The following is a 12,105-nucleotide window of genomic DNA, read 5'->3' as shown; positions in this document are numbered from 1 at the left end:
ATGAGGTTTTCATTTAAAATCTGGGACTTTACTCCAAACGCCCAGATACTTAAATTCATTAGCCATTTCAAAGAGGCCTGTGGTAAACAGGAAGTGCTCTAATGAAATTGGGCATACAGTGTCCACCTCAGGACCCACGTCACGTGAGACTTGACCAGTTTTCTTTTGGTAGACTTTATAGAGAGTGGTATATTTGAGATGAACTGAATAGGGATGAAAGAACAAAATTATTCAAAGAAATAGCCCCGAGGGAAAGTGGTGACAGGCAAAAGAATCAACAGAAGATTAGTTTTTATTTTATTTTTTTTTAAGAAAAATACTTAACTACCCTATGAATGTCACACAAGCATGTTTAATTCCAAACATCTGCACCTAGCAATGATGGGAAATGTGGATAGGTTGAATGGAAAAAAAAAAAAAACCCAACCCAAAATAAACAAAAACAGCTTTAGGTTGAATCTGGGTAATTAAAATAGTACATATTAATTTCTGCAATGAAAGCTGACCATTTATCTTGGTTTCAACTTGCAGCTCCTGGCTAAGCACAAAAACTTGCAGTGGGATAAAGTGCTGCGGCTGGAAGAGGTGCAGACCAACCTGGAGGTCAGTCTGGAAGAAATGCTGTTGATTACAGAGGATGCTCTTCACCCTGAACCTTATAGCCCCGAGGAGGTCTGCAGGTGTCTGGGAATCAGCCTGCTGGAACTTCAGACCCAAATTCTGAGTCCAAATACTCAGGATGGTGAGTGTGCCAGAGAAAGTAAGAACGTGGGTTGTTTCCCCATTCACAGCTGAAAAGTTTACAATTTCCACAAGGATCTCACTGATTTTGAAGCATGCTTGAGGGATTTGGAGAATGGGTGTGTTTTGGCAAATTACCTAGATTCTTGGCTTCATTAAATTCATCTTTTCACTCATCAACAGACATTTCCTGGCCTGCTGCATGCCAGGTATTCTGGTGAAGCAAAGCTGAATCACACTTTGTCCCTGCCCTCCAGAAGTTCACAATTCCATAAGCTTCTCTTTTTTCATCTTTTTTACCCCTACCTACTTTTCTGATTATTATACTACTTAGAGTATAAGAAGGTTTAATCTGAACAGTGCTCATAACTGCTGTGGAACAAACTTGGGAGCACCATGAAGTCTTCACTGCTTAGGTTGAGACCTGTGGACCACTTTAGTATGGAAGCTCCTTCTAATTCCATGCTGCTTTCAAGTAATTTTGTTTTTATATTGATAACATCAGATACTGAGAAGAAGACCGGATAAGGTTGGAGGTATAGGATGGAGCCTTGGAGTGTCTTTTTTTCTTAGTAGTAAAGGTTGTTTATTTGTGGGGAGTCAATGCTGGGGGCAGGGACATCTAAGTAAGATTCTTAAAAAAAAAAAAAAATCATCTCAGAGAGAGAAAGGGAAGGAGAGAAAGAGGAAGGGAGGGAGAGATGGAGGGAGGGAAGGAAGAAAGGTGGGGGGGGGGAGAGAAAGAGAGAGGAAGAGAAAGAGAGAAAGAACATTGATGTAAGAGAGAAACTCCAATAGGCTGCTTCCCACATTTGCTCTGACCAGGCATTAAACCTGTCATCTTCTGGTGTATGGGACAATCCACTGAGCCACACAGGTCAGGGCTCCAGCGGTTTCTTGAAGTAGAGTTGTGAGGGTGGGAGCTTAGCACAATGATCAGCCTCAGCACCCCATTTCCATTCCATTCAGTTCAGTTCTGCAATTGGTTATTGAGTGCCTGCAGTGCCTGTCAAGTAATGAAAGGCTGCAACTAGTGACAGCTTTAGGATCAGATAAGGGAATCATTTGAGGACTGGGAGAAGGTTCTGGTTTCCAGCACTGTTAGATCCAGTTTAATGTGATGAACATTTACTGAGTCTCTAGAACTGGGATGAGAAAGCTGGCCTATAGGCTTCATCAGACTTGCCACCTGTTTATGTAAAATAAACTTTTGCCAGAACACAGCCATATTGGCCTGGCTACTTTTGCACTGCAACAGTACCATTCAGTAGTAGTGATAGAGGGCCTCCATGCCAGAAAGGCAGTGGACCAAAACCAGTCTGCCTGGATTAGGATCTTGGGCTTCTTCACTCACTAGCTGTGTAACCATTACTTTAGTTTTACTTGAAGTAGGCATAACAGGAATACCTCCCTTAGAGGAGTAACCTGTTTAATGTACTAAGAACAATGCTTGGTAATGGGGGTGTTCATAAATGTTGCTTTCTTTGTTATTTCTGCTTTGCTGTCCTCTTCCACCACTGCTAGGTTCTGAAGCTAAGCTTGGTAACACAGAGGTAAACACAACAGAGCACCATTCTTAAGGAGTTTGCAAAGTAGTGATAGAAACTGATAAAGAAAAAGCTGATCCAGCATAGAGTAATGATTGCTGTGGTGGAGGTACACTTGGGTCTCAAGAGGCCAGAAAAGACAGAAATCAGAGCTGGCTTTACTAAGGAGATAGCAATTCGACAAAAGTTAGAGAATAAATACGAGTTTCCAATGTAGACAAGCTGTCTGAAAGACTTCCAGGCAGACAAAAGACCAGGTGCAGAGGCAGGGAGGAGTGAGAGAGGATTACATGTCCAGAGAGATACAGCTAGTTGAGTGTTCCTTAAAAATAATATACATGGTGCACCTGGCTGGTGTGGCTCAGTGGTTGAGTGTCAACCAATGAACCAGGAGGTCACAGTGAAGAAGTTGGGTAGGATATTGGATAGGGAGAGTTTCCAGGGAAATAACCTGTATTTTTTGATTTAAGAGATGAGCCAATTTCTTTAATTCAGCAAATATATATATATTGACTTCATTGGGCTGAACTATGCTAGATGCTTGGATACAAAGATAAGTAGTACGCGATCTCGGCCTTATAGTGACCTAGTGTCAAAGAGGGGAGAGTGCCATACAGCCATCACAGTAAACAACCCTCACTGCAGTGAAGGTCTTTGTCAAGAGTCTTAGAGTCTGGAGGAAAGAATGACTGCATGTCTGGAAAATGTGGCTTAAATTTGAGCCGGATCTCAAAGTTATAGACTTCCAAGGCTGAGAGGGGTGAGAGGCCATTCCAAGCAGAGAGTGGAGCCTGAGTAAAGACACAGAGACACGAGGAGTGGAGTATTTGAAAATGTGCCAAGAGGTATTGTGTGCAGTATGAGTTGAATGCAAAAATACTGTTTAAAGGGATGTCATTTAAGGGACTTGTATTCTATCACACAACAGCCTGAAAAAGCGTTTTTTGGTGGATATTATAACAGGTAGTTTCTCAATACTAGAAAGGAGAGTTCAATTGGAATTAAAAATTGCCTGTGTCTAGGAAAGGAAAGGAGGAAAGGGGGGGGAAAAAAGCAACAGAAGGTAAAGAAGGCCAAGTATGAATGCTGAGAAAGGCAGGGGATTATAGTATGGGAAATGATCTTGGGGACATGATGAATGCATATATCTGTTTGGCGATGTGGCAAGGCATCTAAATAAAGATGTAGAACATGTAAAAACCCCAACCATATAATTGGATTTGGGAGTTTTTGGTAAAGAGGCAAGAAAGCCTTAATAGACATTGAGGATATTCACTGTCAAATGATTTTCTTAAAGCAGTCTTTTCATGGTGTCACTTCTTAGTTAAAAAACCTTTAGAACAGTGGCTCTCAACCTTTCTAATGCCACGACCCTTTAATACAGTTCCTCATATTGTGGTGACCCCCAACCATAAAATTATTTTCATTGCTACTTCATAACTGTAATTTTGCTACTGTTATGAATCGTAATGTACAATAAATATCTGTGTTTTCCGATGGTCTTAGGCGACCCACAGGTTGAGAACCAATGCTGTAGAGCCTCACCATTATTTCATTGCCTAAACTTCTTAAATGGGTGTTAGGTATTTTTCTGATTTGGCCTTAATTTTGTTCTGTGCAAACTCCCTTTTGAGTGCATGCTTGCCCACATAGACCATGGTGTCTTGGCTGAACCATTGCATTTACTCACTACATCTTTCCTCTGGGCCTTTAATCCTAAAAACCATTGCCCTTTTCTGGTTGGAATTTCCTTCTTTTCTGAAATATAGTTTCTGCCTATCTTAAAAGCTCAATATAACTTTAATCTTTTATTTGTTCTTCTTAATCCATAGCCTCTTCTCTTTCTATTTAGCATGTTCTTTTTTTTTTTTTTTTTTTTTTTTTTAAATATATTTTATTGATTTTGTACAGAGAGGAAGGGAGAGAGATAGAGAGTTAGAAACATCGATGAGAGAGAGTCATCGATCAGCTGCCTCTTGCACACCCCCTACTGGGGATGTGCCCGCAACCAAGGTACATGCCCCTGACCGGAATCGAACCCGGGACCCTTCAGTCCCCAAGCCGACGCTCTATCCATTGAGCCAAACCGGTCTCGGCTAGCATGTTCTTAATAAGTTAATTTCCCAAAAAACCTTGGAAAGCACAAAGGACAATTTGATAATCATAGTGCCAGGTGTACCAGTTAATAATGTGGTTTTTTTTCAATAGATGGAGTTACACATATATATGCGACTTGATATGTATGCTATTTTGTTTTATTGACAGCAAACTTCAAAATGTCATATGTCAAATTTTCTGAAGGTATTAACATCATAGATATTTTTACGCTTAAAAATGTCTAATTTTGTGCCCTATTAAAATAGAGCATTTATGGGAAGTTTTAATTCATTACTTTATTTTGAAGAAAAGTACTGTTGAAAGTTATCGTATTCTTCGGGAAGCTTATAGTGATCATGTTTCATCTTAAGATACTTATGAATGCTGGTTTAAATGCTTTAAAAGTGATGATTTTGCTGTGAAAGACAAAGAATGACCTTTTCCAGTTCAACTGAAAAAGTTTGAAAACCAGCCATTACAAGCATTATTGGTGAAGATGCGTGACAAACTCAAAAACAACTTGCAGAAAGATTAAACGTTGCTCAGCAAACAATTTTTAATTGTGTATAAGCAATGTGAAAGATTTTAAATGAAGGAAAATGGGTGCCACATCAACTGAATGAAAGACAAACGGAAAACCGAAAAGTCATCAGTAAAATGTTGCTTCTGTGACACAAAAGAAAGTCTTTTTTGCATCGAATTGTGACTGGCAATGAAAAGTGGATTTATTTTGAGAATCCCAAATGCACAAAATTATGGATTGATCCATGTCAAATATCAACATTCACTGCAAGGCCAAATGGCTTCAGAAAGAAGACAATGATCTGCTTTTGGTGGAACAGGAAGGTGTGGTGTATTATGGGCTTCTAAAACCAGTTGAAACCATTAATACTGATCGCTACTGACAACAAATAATCAATTAGAACCACGCTTTGATCATGAAACAACCGGAATGTGCCAGAAGACACGGCAAAGTAATTTTGCTTCATGATGATGCACCATCACACACTTCAAAACCATTTAAAGATATGTTAAAATATCTTGGCTGGGAAGTATTGACCCACCCACTGTATTCACCAGATCTTGCTCCTTCATATTAACACTTGTTCAGATTGATGGCACATGTACATTCTGAGCAGCACTTCAAAATGTACAAAGAAGTGAAAATTTGGTCTATGAATGGTTTGCCTCAAAACAAGAAAAATTCTATTGGGACATTTTTACCTGAAAGATGGGGGAAATGTATAGCTAGCGATAGACATTACTTAGAATAAAGCACTTTTGATGTTTCTCTTGAAATTATTGTGCTTTCTTTGATTATAAAATTTGCCATTATTTACTGGTATACCTAGTACATGCATTGCTCTTTATGTATAAACTAGGGGCCTGGTGCATGAAATTCATGCAAGGGGAGGGCGGCTGCCCAGTGCCTGCACATGCAAATTAACCCTCCATCTTTGTTGGGTTAATTTGCATACTCACTCGTGATTGACTGGTGGGTGTCATAAAGTGATGGTCAATTTGCATCTCTTTTATCAGTGTAGATTTAAGTTTCCCCCCTGAAGACAATGATTACATAGTTTTTGTAAAAAACGATGCATACTAAATCTTTCTCTAGAACAACTTCCCTACTAGTTCACTTGCATCACTTCTTATAACTTACTTTTGTTTTATTTACATTCAATATATTTATGTTGAATGGATGAATCCAGTTTATAGTTCTCAAAAGGCTACCCCTTTTGCTTTTGGAATGAATAAATTTTAAAAACCTATGAACCTAAATTAGTGTGTGGGATTTTAGATTATCCTACAATAATGTCACTTGATTTACTCTCTGGATCCAACCATCTAACCTCAGCCAAATTTCCAGCTGAATTCTCTTGGCACTCATTTTTAACTTTAGGGATTAAAATCCTTTTATATCTTTGCCTTGTTTCTTCTGAGTTTGTGCTTTGGTTGGTCTACGACATTAAGCAAATGTTTCTCTTAATGCTCTGGAAGATGTGATTCTTATTGAATGTACTTAGATTGTACATTATGTACTTAGAATGTACTTAGAATGTACTATATGTACTTAGATTGTATGAATGGAGGCAAAGATGACATATATTTAGTTTTAACATGAATTAATATTCTGATGATGGAATATGATATCAAAGGTATGCGGTATTTGATGTTCCCTTAATGCCCAAATTGTTTCCCTTCTTTACCTGGATATGAGTGTGAGTTGGGAGATATTGACCTTAAGATGACAGTGTAGGGAGAGATGTTTATAATCATATTGTGGCTTTCAGCCTCTGCTAAGCCATTCAGAATTTCAAATGCTCATGCACAATTATTATTTTCTCTTTCCAAATTTATAATAATTAGATTTAGAAATGCTTAGAGGCCATTGAAATTCAACACACAAACACACACAAAGTAAAATCCTCAAATCCTTTAGATATTGTTTAGGATGGCCACACTCTACCAGTGAGAACTGGCTAGGAATAATTTAAGGATGATGTGGCAGACCTTGCCCACAGGTAGAAATTATCTAAGGGTGTAGTACAAAGTGTGGGTTTCTAGAGGCTCAGGGGCCAGGCTGTTTTGGGAGAGGTGTGGCCAAAGAGGAAAAGAAGCTGTGGCCAGAGCCAGGAGAGATGGGCATGTGTATCTAGCACAGGAGATAAGCTAAAACACATACTGGAGGATCAACAAAGAAGCCCTTGAGGAACTAAATGGAAACTGAGGTGGAAAATAGGTTAGGTTCTTTGGGTGCCAGTTTATGAAAATGGAAATTAAAAAAAAAATGTTTTATTGATTTTAGAGAGGGTGAGGGAGAGAGAGATTGAAACAATGATGAGACAAAATCATCAATAAGCTGCCTCCTGCACTCCCCCTACTGGGGATTGAGCCTGCAACCCATGCATATGCCCTAACTGACCATGACCTCCTGGTTCACAAGTCAGTGCTCAATCACTGAGCCACACTGGCCAGGCAAGAAAGGGGGGATTTATTAGGAGCATTCTTCCTCCTCCTCTTCTTCTTCTTCTTCTTCTTCTTCTTCTTCTTCTTCTTCTTCTTCTTCTTCTTCTTCTTCTTCTTTCTTCTTCTTCCTTCTTCTTAATAAATCTTTATTGTTCAGATTATTACAGGTGTTCCTCTCCCCCCCCCCCCCTTAGCTCCCCTCCGCCTGATTCCCTACCCCACCCCACGCCCTTACCCCCACCACTGTCTTCATCCATAGATGTAAGATTTTTGTCCAATCTCTTCCCACACCCCTCAGACCCCTTTCCCCCTGTGAATTGTTAGTCCAATCCCTTTCTATGTCCCTGATTCTATTATATTCACCAGTCCATTTTGTTCTTCAGATTTTTTTTTTTTATTCTCTTGATTTTTAGATTCGCTTGTTGGTAGGTATGTATTTAATGCCTTTTTGTTGTTCATAGTTTTTTACCTTTACCTTTTTCTTCTTCTTTATCTTCTTAAAGAATACCCTTCAACATTTCATGTAATCCTGTTTTGGTGTTAATGAACTCCTTTAACTTTTTCTTATCTGTGAAGCTCTTTATCTGACCTTCAATTCTGAATGATAGCTTTGCTGGGTAGAGTAATCTTGGTTGTAGGTTCTTACTGTTCATCATTTTGAATATTTCTTGCCACTCCCTTCTGGCCTGCATAGTTTCTGTTGAGAAATCAGCTGAAAGTCCTATGGCTACTCCCTTGTAGGTAACTAGTTGTTTTTCTCTTGCTGCTTGTAAGGTTTTCTCTTTGTCTTTTGCTCTTGGCATCTTGGTGTGTTCCTCTTTGGATTCCTCCTTTTTGGGGTCCTGTGCATTTCCTGAACTTGTAGGTCTATTTCTTTCACCAGGTAGGGAAAGTTTTCTGTCATTATTTCTTCCATTAAGCTTTCAATATTCTGCTTGCTCTCTTCTTCTGGCACCCCAAAAATCCGGATGTTGTTACGTTTTAAGCCGTCCCGGTGGCTCCTTACACTATCCTCACACTTTAAGATTCTCCTTTCTTTTTGCCTCTCTGGTTGGGTGATTTTTGCTTTCTTATATTCCAGTTCTTTGGTTTGATTCTTGGTGCATGTTGATCTGTAGTTGAGTTTCTGTCTATTCTTTATTTCAGACTTTGTATGCTTAATTTCTGGCTGGTCCTTTTCCTTTTTTTTTTTTTTTTTTTTTTGATATTCTCATTAAAGTCCTTGAAAGTCTCACCAAGCTTCTTGGAGGTCTCATCAAGTTTCTCAAAGGTTTTTAGAAGATTCTTGAGTAATCTTATAAATGTGATTCTAAACTGTGTGTCGTCCAGTAGTTTACTCTCCTCCATCTCTCCCATTCATGTTATGCTTCTGTGTTTCCTCATTTTGGCTGTCTCTCTGTGTTGATGGAGTGGCTTTGTGTGGTCGGTGACCTATAGGAGTCAGTAGCTCAGCTTCCCCACTCATCTGAAGTGGTCTCTTTTGCTATATCCCTTTGTGGGCTTAGTGCACGGTCTTGATGTAATTAAGCCTTGATTGCTGTTGGTACACTGGGAGGAATTGACCTCCAGGCCAATTGTCTGTGAGAATCTGCTGTGTCTATAAAGGAAGAACTGCTGCGCTGAAGACACGCCTTGTTTCAGTGGGGCTTTGGTGCTCACTGAGTCCGTCTCCCGAATGTGTCACTTATGGGTGTGAGGGATTGAAACTGAGCACTAGAACTCTGGTTTCTGGGTCTCAATGAGGTACAGTTCAGCTACTGTCTGAGGCCAGTACTGTCGCAGAAGCTACAGCGTGAACTATAGTCCTGTCCTCCTTTGATCTGTTTGCCACAGGTTGCAATTTTGCTAAATGTAACAGAGAGGGCCATTCATATGCAAAATCTGCTGCTTGTAGCTTGGATGTGTTGTGAGGTGCGGAGTCTCAGGGCGTCACTAGGCTGGGGCGTGGCCAACAGCGATGGCTGCCTCTCTGATGGCGTCCCCGTGTCTCCCCATGTCTCCCACCACAGCACAGCAAACAATCTCAGCTCTGCAAGCAAGCCAGCCTCACTTTCTGACCCGATGGCAGACAATCTAGCCTCTCCTCAGAAACTGGATTTCAGAGAGAGAGGGTGCTTATCTCTCTTTAGGTTGAAGAAAGCACTGCCCTCTGCTAGCTTGGATCCACTGCCAGCCCTTATCCTGTCCTCGCCCCCCTACCTCAGTTTTTCAGCGCTTGTGCTCTGGATTCTCCTCTTTCCCTTTCAGTCTAGATGTAGGGCTTCCTCTCAGCCAGCTTTCGTTTGGTTTTTGGGAGATAGACGTTTGTTTTATAGTTTTTTTTGGACTTGCCCAGCGGCTGTTTGGGAGTGTTTACCTAACACCGCCATCTTTGTTCCTCCTAGGAGCATTCTTTTTGGGAGGCCCAGCTTGTGCTCCATGTCGGGGTGGTCCTGCTGCTTAGATGCACTGGGCTGAGCTGGAGACAAATCTCATTGCTTAGAGTACCAACTTTGTCCGTGACCATTTGTTGGCAAATGCTGGCCAGTGCTGACTAATTTATTTGGATTATGTGACCTCCAAATTCATGAGTGATAAGCATGGCTTTAGAGCAAGCACTGGACACTGACATAGACTGCTCTTTAGGAGGGGTACATCTAGAGTAACTTCTTCCCACTCCTCCCCCCAAAAAAACAAAACCCCAGCACAAAAAAAAATGTATTTACTTTATGGCTTACATATTACTTATCACCCATATCACCTGATTTCAGTCTTACAGTAACCCCAGGGCACATGGCTATCCTTTTCACAGATGAGGAAACTGAGGTCAGAGAGTTTGTAGTTACACGTAGATACAAGACTACAGAGATAGTAGGTGCTAGAGCTAGATCCCAAATCTTAATCTTCTGATTTAATCCAATGCCCTTTCTGCCATTGCTTTTTTTTTTAAATTGGCTTTAGCAATCCTTTTCTAAGAAAGGGAGATGATAAATCAAATTTTGACTTTACTTGGCTCTAATATTTTTCTAGTTTATTGCCAAATAATAATAGTAATGGGAACAAAAAATGATGGTCCATTGTATCTGTATAGACATTCATAATTTTAACTACATGAAATCTCAGTTGAGCATTATTCATGCTATCAGTTTCCAGAGAAAAACATGACAGAGCAGAGACACTGCATGGTTTTATAAGATGTTTGAGGAAGATTATTTCTCATATTGTTTTTTGGAGGATATGGGGTGGGAGAAACCACAAGAATGAACATCCTCAGTCCACTAGGACCTCTGATGTTGGGAAGCCTCTTTTTTGTTAAGGGCTACTGATGCAACAGCAGAGGAGACCAGAGACCACCTACATTGGAAAGCAATATAATTTAGTCTTTGAATGGGGAACTTAAAGTGTTCCAAGAATGAGGAATATAAAATTCTATTCGATTAATACAAAAAAAAGCAATATATATGCTTAACAAAAATGAATGTAGTTTACTCTTATAGGGGCAAGGGAACAGAGAAGAAAATCAAAAGGGAAAGAACCATATGGACAAAGCAAAAGGGAAAACAAATCTGATAAAGGGGAGAGTCTGGTGGGTACACATGACTTGTTAATGTGGAAGCACATAACTTCAAATACAGAGAAACCATGAGCAAACTCACGCCTGTGTGCATTCACTTGCCACCCTAGTCCCTGGAGCGCTGCTGGCACACACCAGTAACCATGGCTTCTGTGCAATAGCAGCACCCTCACTGAGCTTTTCAGGGTATCACCAGTCACAGCATGAGCACCTCGAGAAGAGGGACATCTCATTAGAAGCTAATGAAAATGAACCATTTTCATCCTTCCTAATAGTACACCAACTTTGGAAAGCCCAAGTGTAGTGTAGGTGTATTGTCTCCAATTCTTGCTATAAGGAAATTAAGAGGCGGGCAGGACTCAGAGCTCCTCACTCCTCGTCCCCCTTGTTCAGTGCCCAGGTCTCCGTCCTTTCAAAAACAGATTCAGGGCAGAAATGTTCTCGGCGAGCTTCATGGATGAGGTGGCATCTGGGCTGACGAAGAGATTGCAGAACTCATGTGAGCAGGATACCAATATCGAGCCCACACTCTCAGAAGCCAGTGTTGAGAAGCGGGATGGCATTAACACATCATAAGAGAAAGGAAAGAATTAAGCACATTCAGAAGACTCGGTGTGTTTTGATGGACTGGAATGTGTGAACCTTCACTTACTGGATAATTAAAAATATTCCGGTGTTTGATGCAAAATGGTGAATTGGGAAATTTATTATGGCATCTGTGTACAGGTGGGTTAGCGTTGAGGAGAGACCAGTTAGAAGGCAGCACATTGTCCAGACATGGGGTGGTAAGAATTTGAACGAGAAAGGTACAGTATAGAATGAAAAGGAAGGGAGCGGTGGGCTCTGTCTTGACATTTCAATGGCCATGTAGGTAATAGGCACTCAGTATATTGCCAGAGTGTAAAATGCAGGTGAGGGGGACTACAACTGAGGGCAAAGTTTTGAAGGTCAGAACAGGAGAATTTATTATGACACAGACAGTGCTGGCTCTTGCTGCTCCTGGAAATCTGAGGAAAGGAAGCTATAACCACATGGGGTGCCTTTACTCTCCATGGAAAAGATGGCATTAGGCTGTGGATTTGAAAACATTCACAAATGCCTCTTGGAATGTTGTTTTCCCATGGACTAATGTGGTTTGTGTTGAAAGTGCACATGCATATTTTTCATCAGTGGCTTTGCTTTAAAAGCAGGTAGTTA

At 40.5% G+C, this 12,105-nt stretch overlaps 1 protein-coding gene across 3 annotated transcripts in view; it reads left to right on the top strand.

Moving 5' to 3' along the window:
• GALK2 (galactokinase 2) overlaps positions 1–12,105 on the top strand; it is a 122,448-nt gene that overhangs the window by 88,315 nt on the left and 22,028 nt on the right. For all 3 annotated transcript variants that reach the window (XM_084898276.1, XM_084898278.1, XM_084898277.1), the window contains one exon: positions 532–742. In XM_084898276.1, the coding sequence (XP_084754402.1) occupies positions 532–742 (211 nt within the window). The remainder of the gene's footprint in view (positions 1–531; positions 743–12,105) is intronic.

This window comes from Pipistrellus hanaki (assembly GCF_964339955.1).
Source record: "Pipistrellus hanaki genome assembly, chromosome: 1".
Classification (NCBI taxonomy): domain Eukaryota; kingdom Metazoa; phylum Chordata; class Mammalia; order Chiroptera; family Vespertilionidae; genus Pipistrellus; species Pipistrellus hanaki.
Note: the sequence above shows the minus strand (reverse complement) of the source record. Positions and strands in the feature narration are given on the sequence as shown.